Source organism: Stigmatopora argus, chromosome 17 (assembly GCF_051989625.1).
Source record: "Stigmatopora argus isolate UIUO_Sarg chromosome 17, RoL_Sarg_1.0, whole genome shotgun sequence".
Classification (NCBI taxonomy): Eukaryota; Metazoa; Chordata; class Actinopteri; order Syngnathiformes; family Syngnathidae; genus Stigmatopora; species Stigmatopora argus.
In genome coordinates, this window is record NC_135403.1 from 10823296 (window position 1) to 10849931 (window position 26636).

At 40.9% G+C, this 26636-nt stretch overlaps 2 protein-coding genes across 4 annotated transcripts; both read left to right on the forward strand.

Moving 5' to 3' along the window:
* The first annotated feature begins 87 nt into the window (after positions 1 to 87).
* Positions 88 to 18957, forward strand: esyt2b (extended synaptotagmin-like protein 2b). Of its 3 annotated transcripts, XM_077624208.1 has the most exons (24): positions 88 to 768; positions 3725 to 3766; positions 4013 to 4147; positions 4862 to 4938; positions 5030 to 5102; positions 5504 to 5593; positions 7933 to 7988; positions 10524 to 10644; positions 11610 to 11786; positions 11870 to 11952; positions 12137 to 12185; positions 12825 to 12914; positions 12986 to 13081; positions 13669 to 13770; positions 14282 to 14338; positions 15250 to 15324; positions 15604 to 15690; positions 15767 to 15916; positions 16452 to 16813; positions 17088 to 17186; positions 17533 to 17664; positions 17728 to 17833; positions 17919 to 17968; positions 18073 to 18957. In XM_077624208.1, the coding sequence occupies exons 1-24, from the start codon at positions 340 to 342 to the stop codon at positions 18134 to 18136; spliced, it is 2802 nt and encodes a 933-aa protein (XP_077480334.1). In that variant the 5' UTR covers positions 88 to 339; the 3' UTR covers positions 18137 to 18957. The 3 variants fall into 3 exon arrangements, with proteins under 3 accessions (XP_077480334.1, XP_077480332.1, XP_077480333.1); XM_077624206.1 differs by lacking the exons at positions 13669 to 13770; positions 18073 to 18957 and having other exon boundaries at positions 17728 to 17951; XM_077624207.1 differs by lacking the exons at positions 13669 to 13770; positions 14282 to 14338; positions 18073 to 18957 and having other exon boundaries at positions 17728 to 17949.
* On the forward strand, positions 18160 to 26519 carry ncapg2 (non-SMC condensin II complex, subunit G2). The gene is made up of 26 exons (XM_077624205.1): positions 18160 to 18413; positions 19310 to 19445; positions 19727 to 19894; positions 19976 to 20090; positions 20166 to 20323; positions 20580 to 20738; positions 20820 to 20914; positions 21459 to 21615; positions 21707 to 21799; positions 21869 to 21985; positions 22057 to 22233; positions 22306 to 22458; positions 22710 to 22932; positions 23004 to 23101; positions 23179 to 23352; positions 23662 to 23732; positions 23814 to 23970; positions 24045 to 24212; positions 24300 to 24410; positions 24484 to 24730; positions 24804 to 25000; positions 25155 to 25280; positions 25431 to 25534; positions 25929 to 26029; positions 26098 to 26188; positions 26267 to 26519. Exons 2-26 carry the CDS (start codon positions 19368 to 19370, stop codon positions 26325 to 26327), a joined length of 3399 nt encoding a protein of 1132 aa, XP_077480331.1. The 5' UTR covers positions 18160 to 18413; positions 19310 to 19367; the 3' UTR covers positions 26328 to 26519.
* Positions 26520 to 26636: the final 117 nt, after the last annotated feature.

Sequence of the window (26636 nt, forward strand, 5' to 3'; positions counted from 1 at the left end):
GTTACAATAATTGAGCAATCTGCACTCTGCAGTGTTGATTCCAGCTAATGACCGCTAAGTGGTGCTGTTTTATCGTCATTTGTTTGAGCGTGCAATTTTAGTCGCATGGGTTGAGCACACGTTCAAAGCACATGATCCGTCCGAGCTCAGGTTATGGAAATGTTCATTCCCTCAACTGAGTGCGCATCGGAGCTTTGGAGCTCGGTCGCATGGCGTCTCGGGACTCCCCGTGAGGGTTATGGGTCAGAAGCAGCAGCAGCAGCATCAGCAGCGGCGGCGTACAACTGAAGCCACTGCGCCGCCTTTCCCTTCCCTTTTGGACATTGGGAACACGGAAATATGTCCAGAGACAGCATGACGGCCGTCCGAGCAGCCCACGGTGCGAGCACCAGCACCAGCACTAGTAGCAGCAACACCACCCCTGCATCGCCCAAAGAGAACGGCGGCCACGCCGCTCCGCCCGGCGCCCGCTTCCATCGCCCCTCTGCGGGGAACACGCCCGGCGAGGACGCCCAGGCGTCGGCCACCAGCGAGCTGACGCAGACGTGGCTGCAGTTTGCCAAGACCTTTGTGCTCATTTTCCCCATTTACGCACTGGGATACTTTGAGTTCAGCTTCAGTTGGATGCTCATTGGACTCGTGCTTTATTTTTGCTGGAGGAAAAATGCCGGAGGGAAGCGAAGCCGACTCAGCCGAGCTTTGGCGTTCCTGGAACGGGAGGAGAGGAGCGTCGCCACGGGTCTGAGCGCCTGCGACCTCCCGCCCTGGGTAAGAAGACGCCCCCCGATCGCCCAGTTTTCCACCTGTACTACTATAACTTTGCCTGTCAGATGACTGGAGGTGTAAAGCTGTGACCGAGGACCAGCTGTTCACTCTCACCCCCAACCAAGGCAGTGACGTTAGACCTATAGCCCCAGCCTGAGCTAAATACAGCAGGGTACAATGGTAAACCAGACACCCAGGTATTTTGGGATCTAGCCTGCACTCTCCCTGTTACAAGCCACTTTTATCCGGGTAACAGGTATTCTTGTTTGACACTCAACGATTTAATGTCAACCCACTTCCATCTCAAGAAGATCATTCTTTTAGTGATCAGCCTGATGCCTGATGACCTGACCCCAACACAACTTCATCTCTTAGTGGCTGCTTGCTCAGAATGCCTGGTTTAAAATAAAAAAAATACATAAATAAAGTTTCAAGCTGGCTTTGTGCCAACTCAGGCCTGAGGCTGCACAATGGTGGTACTTAAAGTAAACAGCATCCGACTTGGAGGGGAAAGAAAACATGGTGCAACCGCAGCATCCTAGAATTATTGGTTGAAAAAATAGTCGCTTATTAGTGGAACCTTGTCACGTGAAGGGAATTACAATAGCTCCCATTAGTTCTTGGAAGGCTCTGCTACCCGCTTGCATATCTGGCATGCCCTACGACATCATCTGTCAGTTAGGTCACGTAAGAGGAATACATTTGTGATGATTTATAGTTGGATGGGTGATGTTACAAGGAGCAAGTGTTTTGTCTTTTAATGGATATTTATATTTAGTTTCTGGTCAATTTACTTTGGAATAGTTTCTCGATGGTCAATAAAACACAGGGTTTGGGGTCTTTTTATGGTCATTTTTGTGGCAATTTTTGATTGATTTGAAGTCACTTTTTGTAGATTGGGGGTAATTCGGAGTCACTTTCTGTTGAGTTTTGGTCCCTTTCAGTTCATTTTGGAAGATTTCTGGGCCACATCCAGTTGGCTTTGATAGAACTGTTGAGTTTGATTTACTTGCTGTTGATTTTTCTAGGTCAAATATAATGATGTTTGTTGAGTCTCCATCAATGGAGAATATTTTTTCGTGATGAGCGAATGGTAAAACTTTGCAGTGGCCTTACCTGCACGTATTCTCCAAAATCAACAAAACACACTCCCCTTTTGCTAACTCCTACTCTTTTGCGTAGCACTTTCCCCGAATTGAGTCTCTAAATAAGACGTATTATCTCTACAGATTCTCCCTTCATGTTCTTACTAACCCGGCCCTGACCTGCACACTCCTGGCTTTGTTGTTGCTGTCGAGCTTCTAACAAGAAGACTCAATACATCGCTCTAAGTAGGACTTGATGTTCGTGTTGTCGCTTCATCCCTGTCATGAGATGAATGCCGCATAAGCACTTTGGCGGGGACTCCGGTGGGGACGGCACCGTGTTCTGTCTCCGCCTGACTGCGTGCCATAACTCACGCTGCTGCATTTGAAGAGATGGGGCATCGGGCGCACTAACAGGCGGGGCAGATGCATTGACCGGATAGCGGGGCGTCTCCTTTGGCCCGTGTTCGATCGATAAGTCATTGATCATTGGAGTCAATTCGGCTAAGCGTCAGGCACGAAAAAGGTGGAAAATGTCAGCAAAATTGAGGATTACAGTGTGATGGATTAGATTTGTGCTCATTTATATCAATTAATTTTGCTTGGTGGGGTTGTGATTGGTCTGATTGGAATCAATACTGCTTCATTGTTCTTATGAGGGAAAAGGATGTCCAATCCAATTGGGTTTAATTATGTCTGCTGGTGCTGGGTTTATTTATGTGTTTGTTTTTGCTAGACGTTCTGTCTCGGGGTTTTGATATACAGTACCGTACAATAGCTTTTTTCTTCGGCTTTTACCACAGATTGACATAATAAACCTTGAAGGAATGGGATGAATCGGAGTGTTTGCAGAAAGCGTGCCATTTCATTTAGCTTTTGGTTTAACTGGTTGGTCAGGATTTTTAATCAGATTCCTCTGGTTTGAACTTTGTTGTTGTTTCGAGTACTGAATGATTGCATGATTGCATTGAGATTTTTTTTAAACATCTTAACCGATGTGTGAGAGATACAGGAGGAGGAAAAAGCATTAGTCTTATCAGATCTGATTATTTAAGAGTTGGCATTCAGGTGCAGAATTTGATCAAAATGTTGGTCAACTAAAAGCCAGAACACTGCATTCAATTTCAGCATCAGCACAGAGAATGAAAACAGCACTTAAAAGATTGCCATGAAAAGTAAAACAAAACAGGCATTTATAAGATTAGGTGGTTTCCAAGGTCTGTTTACAGAGTCAAATTCCTACTTTTGTTTTTAGTATAATTTATTTCCTCTTTATTATTCACTTCTGGGATCAAGGTGAGTTCATAAGGGTAGCAGAAATTCAGGGTAGCAGAAATTCTTTAAAAAAAACAGATGCTGCTTAAAATCAAAAGGCTGGAAAACAATCTAAATATGTCATTGTAACATATTATGTGTATATATATATATATATATATATATATATATATATATATATATGTATATATGTATATATATATGTATATGTGTATATATATGTATATATATATGTATATAGATGTGTATATATGTATGTATATATGTATATATGTGTATATATACATGCATATATCTATATGCATATATATGTGTGTATATATATATATGTATATATATATGTGTGTGTGTGTGTATGTATATATATATATATGTATATATATATATATATATATATATATATATATATATATATATATATATATATATTTATTTTATTTTTTTCACTAATACTTGTTTCACAATGGTTTACATTGTTAATGGATCCTTTTTAAAACATGGAAGCAGACTATGTCCTTGAGGCTGACCTTTAAAGACACTTTGGCATTCGTAAAGCTATGGCCCAACTGTGGAATTTGTCTGCTCTGTTTTCCCTGCAGGTCCACTTTCCGGACGTGGAGCGAGTGGAGTGGCTAAACAAGGTAAAAGAAGCCAGCGGCCGTCTTCGCGCATTATCTGCTCGAGTGAAGCCACGCCTATACAGTACATTCCAAAGCCCCTCATTACTATTCATGCGCCGACATTCATTTATTGCTGTGTGATTGCAACGGGGTCTTAACTTTAGCACCTCGCTTCATATACACGAGCTCTGCGGCAGTTAGTGAGTTGGTGTCCTGTCAAAATAATACATGTCACCATTTATATATTATGACTCTCCTTAATGTCAGACGGTGAAGCAGATGTGGCCTTACATCTGCAAATATGTGGAGAAGCTGTTTCGGGACACGGTGGAGCCAGCCGTTAAGGAGTCCAATGCCCACCTCAGCACTTTTCGCTTCAGCAAGATCGACATTGGAGACAAAGTGAGTTCATGGCTGCTTGCGATGGAACACTTGGGTTGGGGTTAGCGTGTTTGCGTCTTAGGGATAAACTCGAAATTCTCGAAATCCAGGGTGTCCAAACGACTCCTCGTGGGCCATCTGCGGCCCGCTGCCAAGTTTTTATTGGGTTGCAGCAAGTGATAAAAAATGTCATTGAATTTGGCATCCAAAAGATGCTTCAATTCAGTCTACATTTTTCAGCGTTAAGAGGAGATGGACTTCATCAGTTATTTCTAATCAATGTGAGAAACTGTAGAATCTCAGTGGTTGGTTTGAAATAAATACATTTTTCTAGAAAAAATAATCTGATAAAGAGCTATTTTGGTAGGGATTTTTTTAACTTTATTTTTACAGTCACTGGACTCTGTTCTGCAGTTTGTTTCAATAGTATAAATATTCACATTAGTGCTCTCAATAGAGTTATTAATTACATGCCGTCTATAGTTAACATCTGAGTAAATAATTATTTTTTAAATGCAAAAATGACTAGTATTTGCATGACAATATCCTGCAAACTCAGAATTATTTTTTTGGCTAGTCGCCCTTAACTCATTTACTGCCATTATACTGCCATCAAATCCATTTCATAATAATGTTTCACTGCCTTTGATAGACATCCGATCCCCCGCTCTAAATTGTGCATAGTAATTGTTAAGTAGATGATGTCAAATGTTTCCCTTGTTTGTTGCTGTGTAGCCTCTGAGGGTCAACGGTGTCAAAGTTTACTCGGAGAATGTGGATCGACGACAGATAGTCATGGACTTACAAATCAGGTATGGTAGCGAATACTTCCGATACAGTCAGTTTTCGACGTTATACAAAAAACAGCCTTGGCACTAATGAGACCGGACTATCCTGTGCTAGCTTCGTAGGCAACACGGAGATCGACGTGGACATCAAACGATACTACTGCAAAGCAGGAATAAAAAGCATTCAGGTCAGTTCTTTTGCTTCGTGCAAAACTACGATGTCATCTTGGCTCCATAAAAGTGCTTCTCATTTGTCTTGAACGTGTCAGCAAATCAATTTTTAGTACGTTTTCCCACTTGGGATGTCATCGACACGGTTTCTCCAGTCGTTAACATTATTAACTTTAATAGGCTATTCTCATTATGAAAATCCAAATATAGATTCAAAACATTAAGCATCTGTTTTTGCCTGGCGTAGATGAATGAAGCATCACCAGTTTTGTAATTGTCCGAATATGTTATTATTAGTTGGAAGTATTGAGTTTCCAACCTGCCAGCGAGGTCATGAGGACTTGGTTATAATTATGTGTGTGTGTGTGTGCATGAGTTGAAGTGTTTGTGTTAACGTGTTCCTGTTCTAATCCCCCAGATTCACGGCGTGTTGCGTGTGGTGATGGAGCCGTTGCTGGGTGACGTACCTCTCGTCGGAGCACTTTCCCTATTCTTCCTCAAGAAGCCTGTAAGTTTGGTATATTATTTTAGCTTTGGGTCCCACAAACTTCCAACTCCCTCCAGTATTTAAAAAAACACACACTTAAAATGCCCTGAAGTGCCAATGTGACCATGAGTGCTTGTTATATTTGGCAGGCGACCAGTCCTTACACCCCAATGTCAGATGGTTATGTCCCTGACTGCATGTGATATCATCAGACGGCATTAAATAGAATATTTCTGCCAAGCTTTCTTCGTTATCCCAGAGGTGGTTGCGTTTTCTCTGCCGCAGATCCCTTTTCATTCTCTCGGCTGCGCGTCTTACTTTAATCTCTGTTCGTGCTACCGACACGTCATTAACCACCTCGCCTGTTATAAAAATCCACACGTTTGACCGATTTACAGCAAATGAGAAGCACCCGGTGGAGCTATACAGCAAGGCTTTTAATTGGCAGCCCTACTTTGGCGGCCTTGTCCTCACTTGTTATCCTAAATTACAAAAAAGCCTGAGGGTCATTATGCCTTTCAATCACTCTTCTTCGTTATGACGGTAACGCTTCGGACACTTTTTGTTGTTGAGTGGCATATTGAATAATATTTTCATCGATTTTTGGGCAGCGGGTTGAAGTTTGGACACCCTTGCTATACAAGGATGAACTAAATTTTGTTTTTTTGTGGCTTTTTGTGAGGCCATCTTGGAAGGACATGATTTTACTTATCGTATTTTTCGGACTATAAGTCGCACCAGCCAAAGAATACACAATGAAGAGGAAAAAATGTATATCTATAGTCGCACTGGAATATTTAGTCACACTTAGTTATTCGATGTGCGATTTATAGTCTAGACCAAAACTATCAAAGTGGCGGCCTGGGGGCCAAATCTGGCCCGCCGCATCATTTTGTGTGGCCCGGGAAAGTAAATCATGAGTGCCGACTTTCTGTTTTAGGATCAAATTAAAATGATGAGTATAGATGTATATTAAATTTCCTGATTTTCCCCCTTTGAAATCAATAATTGTATTTTTTTAATCAATTTTGTGTTTTTAGTTCAAAAATTATTTTGTAAAATCTAAAAATATATATAAGAAAAGCTAAAATAAACATTGTTTTAGATCTATAAAAACTGAATATTCAGGGCTTTTAATCCAGTTCTTTTAATCCATTTATTAAAAACAAAATCTAAATATTATATCTAAAATGGTCCGGCCCACATGCAATCGAGTTGACGTTAATGCGGCCCGCGAACCAACCCGAGTTTGACACCCTTGGTCTCGAGAATATGGTCATTGTATTTCCAGTATGACAGACTATTGATTTAATAACGGATGGAGTAATATTAGAGTGATTTCACAAATAAGAGATGTGATACCTTCTTAGAATTGATTTTCTATATTTAGAGCACGGTTTCATAGATCCCATTGGACAACAATGTTTTTTTTTTCCGCCCACTTGTGTCAACTTATATTGTTTATTTTGTTTACTCAAACTGTTCTGGTCACCCACATAACATGCTGCAGCGTTCAATATCTGCTGCTGCGGGAGCATTAGTATGAGCTTGGGGAAAGTAGGGTGTGTTCATTAGGCAAAGCGTGAAAACTGCTGCAGTAAAGCGTGAACCTCAATCCGATTCTCTTCTTATTTCTCCATCCTTCGCTTGTTTTACCTTGTTTTGCATACCACCCACGGTGCCGTGCAATTGCATCTTTGCTCAGAAAAAAAAGTCTTAATGAAGCCCCGAGCAAGGTTGCTGCAGATCTTATGAATCATTTAAAGAGCCGCTCCCACGTGAGGATTTGTGTCCGCTGTCCCACTTGTGGCTGTGGCTCGTAAAGAGCGACCAAAGCAGCGCAGCGGCATCGTAAACACTTGCTGGATGTTCGTTATGTGTGCGCCGTCGCAGTCTAGCAAGTGAGCCAAATGCCTATGACAGGGCTGCCTTCAGATATGAGCTCATCACTTAGTTATGCAATGGAACACTTGTTTTGGGTTCACTTTTTTCTGAACGAAATTAGTCGTCGCCCATTAAGAAATAAATGCATACAGTCAATAAGCTTTTGCAGCTAAGTATTCATACACGCCTTGGTTTATTGATTTATGCGAGGCTTCATGCCAACTTGATATCACGTGGGCTGGACCAGTTCATATTTGGCCCAAAAATTTAGCTTTGTTGGCGCCTTTGATGGCGCTTAAACGTCCAATCTATTTTGGCTGGGAGGGTTGAATGAACAAGCCTTGTTGGCACAGAAAGATGAGCTTCCACATCCAGTTTAAGTGAATTGGACATTGTTCAGAGTAAGAGTCCAGCTGTGAATGTGGACCAGATGGAACATGCAATTTACTGAACTGCAATGCAATTTCTTTTCGCAGCTTCTCGATATCAACTGGACGGGCCTCACGAACATACTGGACATTCCCGGACTCATGTAAGTTGCTTTGCTTATTTTTGAGAGGAGTTGTCTTTTTTTCCCCTCGTGCAAGATAATTGCTGAACAGAATTTCTTCTCGGTATTGCGTGGGGAGATTGGAAAGTCAATGAAAGTCAATTAAGGAGTCTAACACAATTACCTGCAACGTGCTAGGGAGTGTATACGTTACTTATGTGCTCAATCCAGTGGTTTCGCTCCAATCGTTTTCTAAAGTGTAATTATGGTAGAATTAAGTTACAGTCATAATTTCCATGACGAAGTGAGTTTTTTTTAAATATAGGAAAAAGAGTGCATATTGTAATTGCATTAATGACTTTTGTATTTTCTTCCATTTATTTATCATGTTAGTTGGAAATTCCAAACTACAGAAATATTGGTAAAATTAAAATATGAAATGTTTTCATTGTAATTTATTAAATCAAATTATTAATCATATTTGCATAGGTTCTTGATGATAAAATGCACCTTTTTTTGTAACATTTACTTTTTTTTTTTAAATCAGCCAAACTCCATTATTGGTTGTTTACAATGCTAGCAATGTCATACATGTAAAATAAAGTACATTTACAAAAGCATTTTTGCAAGCAGACACTAAAAATAAATAATAATAGTGTACCATGAGAATCAGATGCATAAGTATATAGTATATAGTTATAGGAGTAAAATCTGTTTTTTTTCTTTTATTCATTTCTTTTTTTCACACTTTTACTTAAGTAGAAGGCGTGTGTTTTATTGTCACCTCTGAGTATCGCAGACATGTTGGCACGACGAGCTTGCTGACCTTCTGTTTAATCCTTTGTGGGTGAAAGAGATTCATATTGCTTGTGGAATACAATACTTGTGTGTGTGTTTGTTGTGGGGGTGTCACGTGAAAGGTCGCGTTGGTGTGGAATGAGACGGACAGCATCAGCTGGAACGTAGCACGTGATCGTAATGTTATTATGCAGCACGTGTCCGATTAATATTGTAATTGTGTTTTATTGCTGTGGTGTAGTGTGTGGTGACAATTTGCATCAGCTCACTCCAAATTCTACACAAGTCAATCATGCTTCCTATTGTTTCACTAAAAGAACAACCGGAAAATAATAATTATAATAACCTAAAACACATTCCATTTTAAGTGTCTTTGAAATAATCAGAAATAACCTTCACGCACAAAACCCTGCAAGGAAATCGGTATTCACCAGTCGCACTTACTATGACGTTGCCTTGGCAACAAAGGGGTGGAAAACAATAGTTGGAGTTAAATTGATTCAATTGATATTGCAACTCTTTACTCTTGAAATGTCAAGTAGCGACCAACAAAATCTAAATGTTTGGCATTTACGCGGTTTTGACATTTAGATCTTTGCTTACATATCAAATTAACCAGACAAAAAAAACAATACAGTTGGACGAGGATCTCGTTTGCGCTTTAACGTTTGCTAGCCCCCAGTTTTCACTGTAAAGTATTTCTTATAGTGGAGAAACCAATGCCGCTTAATTCAATTCAATGGGCGTGTATTGACAGTGGCCAACCGCCATTTGGGGACCAATATGTCTTATTCATCGCCTTGAGAATGTTCTTGAACAATAAATTTATCGCAGTGATTACTGCAGACGTCAGATCCTAGAAACCACATCCACCTACTAATCCATTAGATGTCTCGTGAACAAGTTATATGTGGTTGTGCTCTTAATTTAGGCTAGTCATGGTCTTGTCCTTTGGAGGTAATTACAAGCAGTTCTTCAGTAAATGAGAAAGGGCTTGACATGTACCTTTTTGTGGTACTTGACATTGCACTAAAATAAAAAATATAAAAATGTAAATTCACGTTCGCATGAACGAGTGGTTACCGCGTCGGCCTCACATTTCTTGGGTCGAGTGTTCGATCCCAGGTCGGTCCTCACTGTGCAGATTTTGCATGTTGCTTGTGTGGATTTTCTCCGGGTATTCCGGTTTCCTCCCACATCCCAAAAACATGCAAGATAGGCCGTTTGAACACTCTAAATTGCCCCTTGCAATGATTGGTTGTCCGTCTCCTTGTGCCCTGGGATTGGCTGGCAGTTCAGCCTGGTGCCTGGTGCCTAGCTGGGATAGGCTCCAGCACCCCCTGCGACCCTTGTGAGGATATGCAGTTTAGGAGAGGAATGAAATTCATGTTCAGTTTTGACTCAGCGCTTTATTTAGACGCAAATACCACTTAAATATATGCCAAATTGTTAGCCATTTACTGTTTTTTTCTGAATTGAATAAGCATAACAAGGCAGAAAGTGTATTTTCATAAAATCCCCAAACATCCAATTAACTGGAAATGTGGCAGACATATTGATAATGACTCAACTCATGCATATTAAAATTGCACCTTAGGTTGGAAATGCACTGACGGATGACTAATTTGGTCGGAATGCATCTATCCCTCGTATGTAGTTGGAAAAAAACATCACCAGTGCTAAAATGAGATCGGAGGAGGAGATTTACAACTGTGGGGGGAGCACTTTTTTACTGTTATAAATAATGCAAGGCTGCTGTTTGTATTGCTTTTCTTACAGCGGCCTCTCTGACACGCTGGTTCAAGATATCATCTCCTCCTATTTGGTCTTGCCCAACCGAATAACAATCCCGCTGGTTGGAGATGTGGAACTGGCCCAGCTTCGCTTTCCTATCCCAAAGGTAAAGGCCAGATTAAAAACAACAACTGTTTTTTTTAAATAAAGACATAAAAAAGACGTTAATGAACACTGGCAACCATTGTGATCAATGTCAATGGGAGTCGAGACATTGCTGACCGCAATATTGCCCGTGGGCGCTTTTTATGAGCCTCTTTTATTCATTGACTGCAATTCCAGATAAATATTTAGTATTCAGAGAATTATGTTTGTGGTAATTAGTGAAAGGAGATGTGTTATTTTTATGGGAAAAACTCCCATTGACAGCAATGGATGTTTTTATCCTTATCCAATATTTCTTCATTTTCTTTATTTAAAAAAAGGAAAAAGTGAAAATAATTGGAAACATACAATGATTTCAGTAGTCTTCCATCTATCATAACATAATGTAGTTTCTCAAACTTTGTAACTTGATCTCAGATCATTTGTGGTTGTGGTGGCCTCTAAAAATTGCCAATAACAAAAAATAATAAATAATAATAAAAAAACTACCAATTTCGTGATACGCAGCTGGGTATGATGACAATTAGGCTTTTGTCGAGTCAATGATGATGACAAAGCCTATGTCCGATTATTATTATTATGAATAATAATGATAACTGAAAAATAGATAACAGTTTTCTATCATTAAAGTTAAAATGAGAAACTTAACAGTGTCATTTCACAGGCAATGTGAACCTTTAGATTAGATAAACCTTTATTCATCCCTTTCCACAAAACTAAAGCCCCCAGTAGTTTGTTGAAAGGTTTTTAAGCTAAGCGCCAATACAGTTAAGTCAAGGCTTTGTGCCCGTAACCATAACAACAAGTTGAACACTTGCAGGGAATTGTCTCAATTGGAATGCTTACATTTGTTCGTCCCTCTGAATCTTCAAATGTATTTGTGAAAATGCACTCATGTCACTCTTCAGTTAAATAAGAAGAATGTGGTCAAATCACTCAACTTTCATGGGAAATCTTTCTTCCAAGGGAGTGCTCCGGATTCACTTCTTAGAAGCTCAGGATCTGGAGGGCAAGGATAAATTTCTAGGCGGGCTCATCAAGGGGAAGTCAGACCCTTACGGCATTGTGCAAATCGGCAATCAACTTTTCCAGAGCAAGACCATCAAGGAGAGCCTTCATCCAAAATGGAACGAAGTTTATGAGGTAACAAATGGAGGCTTTGCGGTTTCGTCAACGTGCCGCTCGGCTGTTTGCGTAAAATGATAAAAAGTAATTGTCCACTTCAGGCTTTGGTTTATGAGCACTCCGGTCAGCACCTCGAGATTGAGTTGTTCGACGAGGATCCCGACAAAGACGATTTCTTGGGAAGGTACATTCATTTTTGTTCACACTAGCTCAGATATTTGTTTTACTGGTGTACACTAGAATTGCAGTATACATCACTTCTGGTAAATTTGGGATTTTTAATGTTTAGTTTCCACCAATTGTGGGACACCTGAAAACTTTTCATTTTTGTTCACTAATTCTCTTTTAACACCTTTGGTGACCCGCAGCCTGATGATCGACATGACGGAGTTGCACAAGGAACAAAAAGTGGACGAGGTGAGCATCCGCATAGTTTTCCTTCTTGCCCTCCTTTCAGTCGACTCTATGTGCTTGAGGTCTTTTAAAGGATCAGTTCCACAAGATCAGCAAACGCATCGAGACACCGCCCACATGCATCTATTTGTTGAGTGAGCATTAAAGTAAAGCCAGTCAGCTTTGCGTAGACAAAAGGGAATAATCAGCCCGGGGGAAACTAAATCCAACTACTGTCTGCTTTTCTTTATGCAACGATGTCGCTTAAATGTTTCGCCAGGAATGGCGACAAGTGCCTGGATTCTGTTGGAAATTACTTGTTTATTTATTACATGTCCACACCTGTAACTGCAAACACCGACTAATGGTATGTTTGGGCAAATAAGCCACTTGCATATGTCGTTATTTTATATGTTTAGTTTTATTGTGAGCCTTAACTGAGATTAGCAGCAGAGGTAAAAGCTTCAATTAATTTTTTTATGAACATTTTTCGTTCGCACCTCAAAACAAATAATAAATAAGCTAGTTTTAAAAACAATTCAGTTAAATTCTAACAAAAAACAACGGCAAATAGGAAAAATTGCAATAAGGATTTGGAGACCGTGGAAATTTACTTAGATGTTGACATATAAAATTATTGTTTATTTTTGTATGTTTGTAAAGTGGTTCGATCTGGAAGAAGCTCCAACAGGGAAACTCCACTTAAAACTAGAGTGGCTATCTCTGCTCTCCTCCACGGAAAAGTTGGACCAGGTACGCGACCGTCACCTGCTTAGACCCTCGGTTACCCGTTTCCTGAGTCGGCCTCGTTTCGAACCAATCAGGTGCTGCGCAGCATCCGAGCTGACAGGAGCCTGGCCAATGACGGGCTGTCTTCAGCACTCCTGGTCGTCTACTTGGACTCGGCGAAGAATCTGCCAGTAAGAAAAGTCATACATCAACACACACACACAACCAGTTTAATAGGAAATGTCCAGTAATTCAAATAAGAGGCATGAAACCGTCCGTGTTAGCACAAGGTTTAACTTTCAGTTTACTCGCTGTGTTCTTTGGTTTCCGTGGCGACTGAACTCTACATGAACCAGCGCGTAGAAGTCAGTTCTGCCTTTCTTTATTATCCCCATTCTTGATTGTATGACTATATTTTTACCTTGAACCCATCTTCTTAAAAGATTGACGCTCAAATTATTGTGCTGCGGTTTCCTTCTAACTCCGCCAGAATTAATTTGCAATGCCTTAGCAGTTTTTTTTTAAACAAAGCCACCTGAATAAAACAAGTAATCCTTCATGTAATTGAAGAAAGGGTATAAAGCAATAGATTGCATAATTGCTTCAGGCTAAAGTGATCTTTCAATCAGTATCTCCTTTTTTGTGGATTTTTTTAATGTTGTAATGTCAACACAAGCTGGAATTTGAACAAGGGTGTGTAGACTTGTGATATCCTCAGCCTGGCTTTTTAGTCACACCTGTAAATTGTCCTTTTCCCCCCTCTACCCCTTCCCCCAAGAGCATCTTCAGTGGAAATTTAGGCTGTGGCAATTTAAGCGAGCGACGAGCGTCAGGACTGGTGTTTTGCGAGAGCAACAGCTCAGATTATCGCACCATTGGCGTGAGTCGTTTGGCATGGCGGTTGTGTTTTAACTGCGCGGCCTGGTGACTAATCGTTTGCTTTGCCGTGACCAGAAATGCTAGCAATTAATATGAGTAGTAAGATAACAGCACACATTTAAATATGAAATGAAAATTCAAATGCAAATCATATGTAAATTAATGCTTGAAAACAAAAAGCTCTTAAATGTCAAATTAGGATAACATTTAATGGTAACAAAGGGGGAGAATTCTTACATTTTCGGACCTCAATTTATGATGATTTTTTTTTCTTATTAAATTTCAAGGCTGACTTTTAGAATGTGATTTATAACAGAAAGAAGCGAGAGGACTAGTTGATATACAAGGCTGTCAGAAGGACTAGCCTGTTAAAAAAGTGTTCCTTCTCTGCAATCTCTGCACATTAAATCGTTCATCTTTTTCGGCCCATTGCCCAGCTCTCATCCTGCTAACTGGGGTTTGGTTTTCCTATTTGTCTCCCCTTAATTTTCCTTCCTCCTTGGCTCTAAAAGAACAACCTGTCTGATTTCACCTGTGACGGGTTGAAGCAGGTCTTTAAGGCCCTGAAGGTAAAGTGGGATTTGCATATATGCGCCACATCATGGGCACCTGCACTGCGTCACTGCGTTGAAATAATATGCATGTTTGATGTCATCTTGCATGCTTGCATGTCATGGTTGCGACAACTTCATCTGCTTCTCTTACACTGTGCTTAAACTACATTTTTTTTATATTGATTTATGCTGAATGTGCACTGCTTCCATCTGTGCTTTTATCGTAAGAAACTGCCATATTTCTCAGACAACATTAAATTTTACTTATCATATTTTTTGGACTATAAGTCGCACCAGCCAAATAATACACAATGAAGTGCAAAAAAATATATAAGTCGCATTTTTAGGAGGTCAATTTTGTATTTTTTAGAAACCAACAAGAAACAAAAAATACATATTTAAGTTGCACTTGGGTATTAGTTGCAGGCCCAGCAAAACTATGAAAAAATGCAGACTTAAGTCCTTAAAATATCGTATTTTTTTCCTCCCTCTAAATTAATGCCAGAACAAATTAAATGAATAAAATACAAAAATAAAAAAGTACACATTTAGTCAGTATTATATTTTAATTAAGAAAAGCAAGTCTTCCGATATGCAAGCTTTTAAGTACACATTTTTAACTCCTACTTTGAAAAACAACATTTCCATGTTGTTTCATTTACAACCATTCCAGATTTAACATCATTACCATAATGAGCGCGTAAGGCAATTGGTCCCATAGCATTTTCCACATTATCCTAAGCATTCACGCAACCCAGAATATATTTTGCCTCGAGCATGTATTATTCATACAAAACCTGTAAGATCTTGCACGACAAAATGGGACCATCTGCCTCCATGTTCAAAAGTGTCTGCTTACACCAAACACAATAGGAGAATTGACGGTCTTATTTTCATATCGATCTCCTCTACGATTCTTTTCATAGTCAGCAAAGAAGAGCAGCAGCCAGCCGAGTCCGTATGTCCAATTAACCGTTGGGCACAAGACTCAAGAGAGCAAGGTGGGTCTCCGGTTTGTGTTTGATGCATCGATTAAGTTTATGTATCCTCGAGTGAACGTTGAAGCTTTACAACAGCTCTGGCAGTGTTCAACCGTGAATCGATGCGCATGTCACATTAAGAGAGCGATGAAGTAGAAATGGCCAATTCAATTAAATGTAGTTTTGTCTCCTGCCATTGGCTCCTTGTTATTTTAAATGTGGGTCTCCTTTTCCAATTTTTATTTTATTTACCGTCAGTAAGTGGTTTAAATGAATAACGTCACTGCAATTTTCTTAAAGATCCGCTACAAGACCAAGGAACCCTTGTGGGAAGATTCCTTTTCATTCCTGGTTCACAATCCAAAAAGGCAGGAGCTCGAGGTGGAGGTAGGGGTCTTATTTTTAACGTTGGTGGCTTTGTTTTGGTTTTCTGCCATAATTTCTGACATTCTTCCCCACTCAGGTGAAAGATGATAAGACCAAGTGCACCTTGGGTAATCTAAGCGTGCCTCTGAAGGGTCTTTTGGAGGAAGAGGACATGACACTGACGCAGTGTTTCCCGCTCAGAAACTCGGGTCCCAGCTCCAGCATCAGATTAAAGATGGCCTTGCGGGTAAAAGTGGTCTGGTACACATTCATTTTAAATTAACTATAGTGTCTAAAAAGTAGGGAGGATTTCAGGTTGTGGCTTCACATCCTTTAATTTTTCTTTAAACGGCCCCCATAGAAAAAAAAATGGACACTTCTGGAATGGCAAAGCATCACCATTTTATGATTTTTTCTTTTGATGGATTGGCCTTTAAAAATTGAGTTCGTGATCCCCATTTGTCATATGTTGCAGCTTTAAATTGATTTCAAAATTACCTTGGGATCCTATTTTAGCTTTCCCGTCCTTTTAAAAAACATGTCAGGTTCTCTGCTCTTTAATCTTCCAAAAAAATGATATTATGGAACATTATTGCCTCCGAAAAATGGCTTTTTGTTGCCCATTCTCTATAGACAGCACTCAAGCGTGATAGTCGTTTTACTTAAAGCCGTGAGTCATTATATTGCTCCAGTGCATTGCTGTGGAGAATTGAATTAGCATATCACCAATATAAAACAAAATGAACTAACCTTAAATTAAATGTGCCTTATCGCCTCATTAGATCCTATCACTGGAAAAGCAAGGCTCCTCAGATCAGCCTTCCGCAGTCCGCGTCCGCAAATCCAGTCCGCCCCAGCCGCCCACCTCGACGAGAGCGTCCTCCTCCGACTCGCCGCGCCCCCATTCGCCCACCCTGCCACCGCCACGGCCACAACCCGCACACGCCTCTTCCCTGACGCTGCATCACCGGGACGGCGAGCCGTACGCCGCTAGCCCCCTGCGCAGCGTCTCCAGCCTGTGCGTCGGTATGTCGGCCTCCCAGAAGCACCTGGCCCACAACGAGTCCACGCCCAGTCTGGTTTCGGACATCTCGCTGCCCTTCGCCTCCCTGGAGCTTCAGCAGCGGCTACGGCAGCTGCACAAGTAAAATAACTAATGTATTATTTATGGTCCAATTTCCTTTGTTGAAGATTTTTCTACATTCCCAAACAACTCCATTAATGGCATTTGCTTTCCCCTATCACTTTGGTCTTTATTGATATTTTTAGCCAGTACATTTATGCACCTCCTCACTTAGAAAAATACACTAAACTCCATAAATATTGGAACAGTGAAGCCATATCCTTAATTTTCTTTATTTTAATTGATCAAGCTGAGTAAAAATCAATACAATGCGAATGTAATGGTGTGTTTACAGCGGCTCCACTCCAACACAGTTCCCCCTGGGTGAGGTCCATTTGACCATTCGGCATAGCAGCCAACGGAACAAGCTCATCGTGGTGGTGCACGCCTGCCGGTAATTTCTGGAATTTATTTGATTTTTCAAACAGTTAGGCTAGTGCTTGCACAATTATTATTATTTTCTATTAAATGAAAGCATGCATTAGCATCAACACTTATTTAAAGTCAACTTTTGTCTCACGTCTGCATTCCTGTCAGCCTCGGCCAATTGCTCCCCTTGTTAATGATTGCAATTCCCCTTATTAAGCGATAAAAGAACGTACAGATGCAACGTGGCACATATTTACTCACATAGGGCACAGTTAAAAGTCTAAAATGTTCTCCAAAGTAGGCGAGGTGCCCAATTATTATGCACTAAATTCATGTGTAGTATGCGTCTGACTTTTTTTTTTTCTCCTCAGAAATTTAATAGCTTTCTCCAAAGACGCCTCGGACCCCTTCGTCCGTCTTTACCTGCTGCCCGACAAAAGCCGCGCAGGACGGAGAAAGACGGGCACCGTAAAAAAGACCCTCAACCCTGTTTACGATCAGACGTAGGTTTTAGGCATTGGAATGATGTGATTTTTGTTTTATTTATAATGTTAATTTAATTACAGGTTTGAGTTTAACGTGTCAACTGTGGAGCTCCATAGGAGAACTATGGATGTTGCGGTAAAGAACGGAGGGAATATTTTGTCCAAACACAAAGGTCTTCTAGGAAAAGTAATGTATTTTATATTTTTGGAAAAATTGTAATCATCTTTAGGTGAAAATGACTATTGCAATTACAATTACATTACAATTGCAGGTGCTGGTTGATTTGAGTGGAGAAGATATAGCAAAAGGATGGACACAATGGTAGATTTGTACATGAATAATGAGGATTTAAAAAAATTAAAAACATCATCTCTATTTACCTTTTGTAATCCAATAATATTGAAATATTTAATTTTCTCTTGCAGGTATGAGCTGAGCGAAGATGGCTTTTCGTCGCCAAGGAGCATCCAAGACACATTTACGTTGTGACCTGTTGTGATTTAAACCGTTTTATTCCGTACTGTACATTTTTTGTCATATAATGTAAAATCATTTCAATCCGCATGCATTTTCCCATGCTTTTTTCATGACGTCGTTGGAGCGTACACGTATCGTAACTTATTGTATTCATAACGAAAGATCTTGCCACTGTTCTTGATGTTGCTCGTACATAACTTAGCAGGGCACAAAGATGAAGAATTTAAAAAAAAAAGCCACCATTTTTACCAAAGGAGCAGTATGAAACCCGAAAGTCGGAGTCGGCCAAGTAAGTCTTGTTTATATTTTTCTCCTGTAGCGGATGCTTTGACTTTTCTTATTAATTTATTTAGATTTTAAAATTGAATGCACATATCAATGAATGCTTTGTGTCATTTTAGATGGACTTTGTGCAATATTATCTGGTTTGCTTTGGTTCATTTTGGGACAGGCATGGCTGCCACTGAGAGAAACTTTTTTGGGCGTTTTATAGGGCTGCAAATGATTTGGAAAAAAAAAATTATATATACTTGAATTTGGAGTTTGAAGGTGATTCGTGCCAGATGTGAGCCAAGAAACCGAGCTAGAGACGACTGTTCATGCATTTCTTTTTTTTTAAACTGCCGGGCTGCCAGCAAACCAACTTAGTACAGAGATTTGTATCAATTTTTGCCATGCAGTTTTAACTGTTTGTGTTTGTTGGAGCTTTTTATCTATCCCGTGCCTTAAAAAATGAAAAAACCTCATCGATGTGTAATTTTTGCCTTCTTAAGGTTATTGATTTTGAATGACGTGTGGCTTTTTGATTAATAAATTGTTGCTTTTTGGGGACATATATGGATGGTTTTTTTTTGCTCTCAAGTGGTGCTATGTATTTTCTTCACTCGTCAGCAGCTAATAATCAATTGCAGGGCACATTTGAAGTACTATATTTAATAAAAGAACATAGTAAATAGGGAAACTTTGCCCTCAGGTGGCAAAAAGCAACAACTGCATGTGTGTGACGTAGTTTTTCCACTTTACGTCCTGACGTAGTACTTATGCTTTGCGTCCTGACGTAAAAAACCGTCGTACGAATTTGAGCGGGTTCACAATCCACTATCAACAATGGAGAACTGTCAATATACCAACTCAACGAATTCTTGCTAAAAAAGACGTTCATCACAGTACTTTCTTGTGTTTCAGTCACGAAGAAGACAACATTGCCGGAGAACCTCAGTTATCGTCAACTAAAAGCGACATCATGTCCAAGCGTGAGGCTTTTTTGGAATCCGTTTGTCAGGAAAATGTGAACGATTTCCTTCAGTTCGTCCAACTTCACGTAAGTTTTTCTGATTTCACTCGTTTTATTGTCAGTATTAGACAGAAAATAGTGTAGATAAGCAATATAATGCACATAGGACAATTATACTCAAATCGATGTCATTAACAGAGTACTATGTAAAACAACAACAACAACAAAGTACCTTGCAAAAGTTATTTTTTTATTTAAAAAAACAACCTCCCAAGTGCCGACAATTTAAATCACCTACCAATGTTTGAACCTGATTTTTGTAAATTGTGCCTTTAGTGTTTCTTATTGCTTGCTATTTTGCTAAGCAGAAAGTCAGGGCGGACCCTTTTGACGTGGAGGAAGTCGTGCAAGAATTGTCAAAGGATCAACGTGAGGCTCTATGGAGAAAACTTTCTGCCCTCCTTCAGGTGGTCCTCCAGGAGATGCCACCGGAACACTGGGAGGATGCTATGGATGTTGAGTCTGCTCTCAATCCCGTAAGATGATTCATTTTTTTTGTGTATATATATATTTCTGTGTGGGAATGCTTTCAACTGCTGCTGCGCGTCTTCCTCCAGAAACACGTCATGGCCGTCGTAGCCGGTGTGACGCTTGTGGTCACCGTGTCAGTGAAAGTCCTACAAAATGGAGACGACTACAACGGTCTTCTGAAATGTACCCACCAGCTCCACGGTGAGTGCCGATGTTGGTGCTTCTTCGATACTGGTTTCCGCTTCATTTTTTTTTTTTCTTCGTCTTCACGTCCAGATGTTCTGCTGTCACTTCCCGTGACGGAGTCGAATGTCCTGCTCCAAATCCAAATGCTGTGCGAGGATTGGTGGAAGAAAGGCCTGAAGAGCAAAAAGAAATTTGGCCTCAGCGCTTTTGTCATCGCGTTGAAGAAGAGCTTTATTTTGAAGAAACCGGTCAGTATTTGGTTGCAAGTTGACTTGCCTCTCTTATTATGTTTAAGACCCCCCAAAAAAAGATCGTGTCTTTGAAATGTTTATTTAGATTTAAGTTTTAACTCATTGGTTGTTATATATATTTATTAATAAAAATCACCACCAATCAGTTCATCACAGGTTTGTTCAAATTGGGGCTGAATAAATATATATTTGGATGTGCTATAGTATTTCCGCATGCAAAAATAGGCCATTTACAATGAAATTGTTTTGTCAGGGTGCCGAGATCCAAAGACTGTGGACCCTCCACAAGGTGCTGCTGAATGTGGACTACTTGTCCGAAAGCGGCAAACAGCTGGGCAAGCAGCTGGGCGAGCAGCTGGGCGAGCAGCTGGCTCAATGTTTCCTGCGTCGTCCTTTCCTCCGAAGCGACGACGTGAGCTTTCGCGCCAATCGCCCCTGCTGCCACCATGCTGAAAGTGTAACCGTGCATGTCTTTGTGTCTGCGGTGCCACAGGGCAAGCGCTTCATGGTGTTTCTCTTCAGCTGGCACGTCGACTTCATCCCAGTGATCCATGGAACCATCAAAAATGAACTGCAGTTTTTCGACAAGTGAGAAGCCTGCCTCTACCTTTATAAAAAGATGGTTTTATTTTTAAACCTTTTGCTGTCTTAAAAGGCCTGACAAATTTCCATTTTGACCGTTTAATTAAACCTAGATGTTAAAGTGACACGAGAAGTTCTAATGAAAAACAGATGAAAAATGTGCATCCTAAACAATACTCATTTTTGAATTGGATTTTAACCCTTGACTCCTAAATGTCAACGGATAGTAGTATTTGTTTTTGCCCACCAGATGGGGCTAATTTACCCAATCGTTAGCTTGCAACATTGTCACCCGTTTTTTTTCTTTTATTTGTGCCCAAGTTACACAACTGTTAACCTCTGCCAATTGCTCCCCATATTCATGATTGCAATTCCTCTTATTAAGGGATAATTAACCGTACAATGCAACTCGGCACATATTTACTCACATAAGGCACAATTAAAAGTATAACATTTTCAGACGTCTTTCGCCGTCAACGGCAACCAATAATAAAAGTATATAGGTACTTAAAAACAAAAAAAACTTATATTATTACTACTAATATTCCAGAGCAACCATATCACACGTGGCAGAGATCTACTTCCGAGCGTGGAAGAAGGCATGCGGCAACTTCTTAGAAAAGATTGAAAGCGATTGCATACAGGACTTCATGAAGTGTGCCATCCTGATGAACAGGTCGTCGCCCATCCTCAAAAAAATCCAAGAGGTAACAAGCAAAAGAAAAGAAAAAATTACAAATACCAAACGCAAGTAAGGATCACGAGTCATGTCTTCTATGTTCTCTTGGCTTCTTCCAGTTTATGTTCTATTTCCACAAGAAGAAAGTCTACCCCTCAGTGGAAAAGATGCTGTATGCCCTCTACAAACCAATACTTTGGAAGCATCTCAGCGTACGTATTGTACATCTTTCTTTAATTTCAAATGTCCTTACTGTCCATCTTCTCATCTCTTTCTTCCAGGTCCCAAATTTTGAAGTTCGCGCCAATGCCACCATGCTTTTTACGGATGCCTTTCCTATCATTGACCCCGATCAGCAAATTGAAGAGGCTATTCAGAAACAGCTGGACAAGCTCATGGTGGGTGTGTTTTTCTCTGAAAAGTCTTTGTTCAATACATTTTGGGAAAATAACAGTCTCTGCGTTTTAAGGTCCTTTTGTCTGACGTAAGCCCTAGCGTGCGTTGCAGCGCCATCCTGGGCGTCTGCAAGATCCTCGCCAGGTTGTGGGAGATGCTGCCCCCGGTGGTTGTCATTGACTTCCTGAAGAAGCTCAAGGAGCTGGCTCACGACAGCAGCTCCGACGAAGTCCGCAGCACTCTTTTCACGGTGGGACTTCCTTAGAAAATATGACAATATTAGCCTTCGATGAGGCTTTCCTGAACCTTGCGTTCTCCTCAGTATCTTTGCCTGGTTCTGGACAACGTGCTTAGCCATCCCGTGATGGAGAAGTTCCTCCCCAAGTTCAAGAACAGCCTCCACGACACCTCGGAGAAAGTCCGCGTGGCTTTTGTCGAGATGCTTCTCAAGCTCAAGGCGGTCCGTGCGGCCAAGGTACCCTAAATTGCTTGAGAAATTTGGATTGGTTCACCTACCTCTGCAAAAGCATATAAATTATCTTCAGTATCACTCCTGGACAGCTTTGACAAATCCTTTTCACAGCTGTCAGTGTGAAAAACAAAACCTGAGTCACACTTGAGTAGAAGGCAGGCCCAGCCAAATTAAAAAAAAAATGGACAAAGTAGTGACAAAGCGATATTTTTCATCCTTTCCTATCCAATCCCCCCCCCCACACTCCTCTGCAGTTCTGGGAAGTGTGCAGTCTGGACCACCTGGTGAGCCGCCTGTCCTCTGACAGAGCACCCATTTCCAAGCGCCTCTCCGAGCTGCTATTTGACTCCTTCTTCCCCGCCGACGCCACGGCGATCGAGTGGTGCAGTCGCTGCATCACCCTCATCCAGATGAGCCCCACGGCGGCCCGGAAGTTCTACACGTACGCCGACTCGCACTCCAGCCCAGAGAATAGAGGTGAGACTAATTCGCAATGTCATGATAGCATGTCCATGTTTAAGATTGAACTCTGCCCTGTCTTAATGCAGTGAAGTTGATGCTGGCCATTCGCCGCGTCCTCAACAAATGTATTCAAAGTGACGTCGAAAACATGGAGGTTAACGATAATGACATGGCCAACAGCATAGTAAGATATAATAATAAATTAATAATAGTATATGTAGGCTTGGGTCAATCTCAATCTGAGTTTTTTTTTCTGCTCAGCCTCAGAGCAAGAATCGTATTCAACTGGAGAAGGACGTTGTGGCCAGTTTGCTGGAGGTCCTGGTGGTCCTGTGGAAGAGCGTCGACAGGACCCTCCAGCAACATGAAGACACCCAAAAGCACGTGTACACCCAGTTCGGAGCAGTCATGAGCAAATACTTTAGTGCCTTCACGGTATGGCAATGGCTTGAATTTAGATGCTTATGCTAAGAATTATTTTAGAAAAAATAATAATATTTTTTTTAGCATTTAGTGTATGGGTATGGCTATTAGACGTGTTGTAGTTATGTTTTTTTTGCTGTGTCTGTTTGGTGCACTTCTGTATTTTGTTAAATTATACGCATGAGTGCCTATATGGTTCAAGTATTACTGCAGTAATGCCGTCATTTCCTTTTTTGATTGTCCTTATCTTACTATATGAATATACAAATTAGAAACTCAATTTGTCGTTGATCATCAGAATAAATTAAGTGTTGTCTTCAGGATGAGCGATGCCAAGAGTCCCTCATGGTGCTGGCTTCCTTCATGCCCATTCATACCGTAGTAACATTTAGGTGAGTGGCACTCTGACACTTATATCCATCGACTTTCTCTTGCACTGACATTTTTGGGGGGATTTTTTTTCTTCGCCCTAGCTATTCTGTGTTGTCTCGTCTGAGAAAGATGGAATCCGGTGCCTCGGCTTCGGTGTACGGCCAGCTGCTGGAATGCATGTGCCGTTGGGGCAAGACCGCCGGCGTCCTGGAGCTCATCAATGAATGGCTTTCCGAATCTCTGCTTGAGAAGCAAAGGGTCAGTTCGTTCATCTGTCGTCAAGAAAACAACAACACTCACATGACCTTATTTCACCGTCACGCATTTAACAGGAAGCCCCCAAGCGGAAGGTGACCATTCACGTAACGGCCGAGTCCAAGCCGCAGCTAGCGTTGGCATACTTGGACTACCTTCTCCTCAACCGGTCAGCGCGTAACAAGGTCTTGGCCCTCAGTCACGGCCCGTTAAAGCAACTCCATGGGCTTCTGGGAAACGGAGAAGTATGTGAATATATTCAATTCTCTTTACCCTTTAAGAATAATGAACACTAGACTTTTTTTGTCACTTACAAAAGTATTCTTGTCCAGGCGCAGCTGTACTATCACCTCAACTCTCCCGGAGCGGACGCAGCCGGCATGGACGTTGCCCTCAAGGCCTTTGCCTATCATGGCCGCCTAAGCACACACCTGCATGAAGAAGTGAGTGTCGTTCAAGTGCTCCAGACCGTGAAAGAAAAGCCGTCTTTTGTAAATAGACGTCACTTCTCACTAGACTTCCCAAGGGCGCGAGTACCTTCTATCTCTTGAGGGAACGGCCATGTGGGTGGGCGAAAAGGTGCTGCCCTTCCTGGCCGGCGCTTGCCAGATAGACGGCGAGGACGAGGTGGCGAAGTCGAGAGCGTTAGCAGCAGAGATAATCAAGACCTTCCTGACAGTCTGCAGGGACGTGATTCTCTGTTTGGACGACAGCAACTTCAAGGGTCACGTTTTGCACCTGTGTTCGCTCGTCGTGCGATCAGGTGATGTGATCAAAATTCTTTGGTGCACATTTTTTTTAAATCTCAGTCATCTTTCAATCTCTCTTTTGCACAGAATCGGGCTCCTTATGCTTCCCTGCCGTCCTGACGGTTCTGGCGAAGTTGACTCCAAGTTACTCGGCGAAAGCCAAACAAGAAGGAGACGAGCTGGAGGCCGCCACCCAATGTCTGGCTGTGGTGGCGAACATCTTTCACGTGATAATAGAGCTTTTGGCCCGCCAAATTAAAAAACAACAAGAGGAGGCTAAACAGGTACAGGTTGTATTCTGATGAAATGTGTCCTGTAGTTGTAATCAGAACTTTGAATTTGATAACCATAATATAAAAAAAGTTCTATATTTCATCTTTACGTGCAGTAGTCAGCAGGTTGATTTATAATAATCCATTTTGTGTTTATTTTTTCTAGCTATGCCAGTCGGCTTTGAGCAACCTCGATGAATTCCTGCACGTGGCTCAAGCCCATGACCTCGGTGGGGTCTTCGACACCCTTGTCGCCATCATCATCGTGGAGATTAGATATCCCCTCACGAAGGTGAGCGGGGCATTTTGAAGCCACGCCCTCCCAAAAGGAGATGAATTTGTTGCAGCAGCGATAAATCACATGCTCATAAGGCTCATTATATAGTTAGATAGAAAGGCAAGTATAGCGAATTAGACAATGTTTATATTGATGACCCCTAAGATGACGCACCCGCAAGAGGTGAATGCTCCAGAGACCGCAGATGACCTGCCTCCTCTTTCCGGTAAACTGCTCTCCGTCATCCTCAAGTCGGCACCGGTCACCAGGTAGGAACATTCTGACAGATTTTTTTAAATACGAAAACAACAAACTAAAGTATCACAATAGCAGTAATAGGGTGACACTGAAAACATAAGATATGAATGCCTAGAATAGATTTATAAAAAAAAACACTATTTATTTTCTCAAAATATGGCTTCATTCTCATAACATTATTTTTAAATTTTATTTTATTTTTTAATTAAAAATAAAACAACACAATTCAGTTTTTCTGAACAATGTTTTTTTTTTATTCACTTTTTCCCCCCCGTAAAAATCTGACTAATTCTTGCAATCAATATAATAGATCGACGCTTGTAAACTAAAATACACTTTTAAAAGTTGAAATGATTCAAATGTATTTGTTGGATTGGTCAATTTTAGCTTGTGTGTTGTCATCAGGACCTTTTTGGCTGAGATTGTCTCCTCGCTGGACTCCAACGCCTTCACCTCCCTAAATGAGCTGGCCGCCGTTGTGCACCTCTTGGCCGCCCTAAAACTCGGTGGGCCAAAATGTACTATTCATGCATTATTTATCCCAATATTTCTAACAAAAATGACTTTTTTTCAGGGGCACAGTTCAATACGTACTTAAGAAGAGCTGCTCTAACCTTGCAGCAACAGATTAGCGCACACGCTGACACAGACAGTGACCTCCAAGGGTGGGCCCATGTCAAATATGATTGAATTATGATATTATAATATGTTTTTCATGATGCAAAAAAAATCCTTCTTTCTAGGGTGATTTATCAATCATCTGTGAAGACGCTGGAGAAAATTCTGTCAGAGGGGGCAGACTGAAAGAAAGATACTGCCCTCGAGAATTATTCTTTTTTATTTTTTTTGAAAAATTGCTATTGTAATCCTTCTACTTGTACAGTGCCATCAATGGCAGCCAATGAGTTAAAAAAAAATACATATTCTTGCATGCATATATTAACTGTTGCGGTGGGTGCTAATACCAAAATAAATGCCAAAAAGTTCCAAAATGAATTCATATTTTTTTATGTTTTGTTTTTAGGTATGATGTTGGTGTCATTTTCTTTAAACCTTTTAATGTGAAAATGATGTCCAATCCATTTTGACTTGTAGTATAGATTGGCCCTCTTG

Excerpts from the sequence above, each read along its gene's own strand:
- esyt2b (XM_077624208.1), top strand. The coding sequence starts at position 340 with ATGTCCAGAGACAGCATGACGGCCGTCCGAGCAGCCCACGGTGCGAGC. Across the intron at positions 11,953-12,136 it reads AAAGACGATTTCTTGGGAAG|CCTGATGATCGACATGACGG; the intron begins GTACATTCATTT and ends GGTGACCCGCAG. Across the intron at positions 17,969-18,072 it reads GCAAAAGGATGGACACAATG|GTATGAGCTGAGCGAAGATG; the intron begins GTAGATTTGTAC and ends TTTCTCTTGCAG.
- ncapg2 (XM_077624205.1), top strand. The coding sequence starts at position 19,368 with ATGTCCAAGCGTGAGGCTTTTTTGGAATCCGTTTGTCAGGAAAATGTG. Across the intron at positions 19,895-19,975 it reads TTGAGTCTGCTCTCAATCCC|AAACACGTCATGGCCGTCGT; the intron begins GTAAGATGATTC and ends GTCTTCCTCCAG. Across the intron at positions 25,535-25,928 it reads AAGTCGGCACCGGTCACCAG|GACCTTTTTGGCTGAGATTG; the intron begins GTAGGAACATTC and ends TGTTGTCATCAG.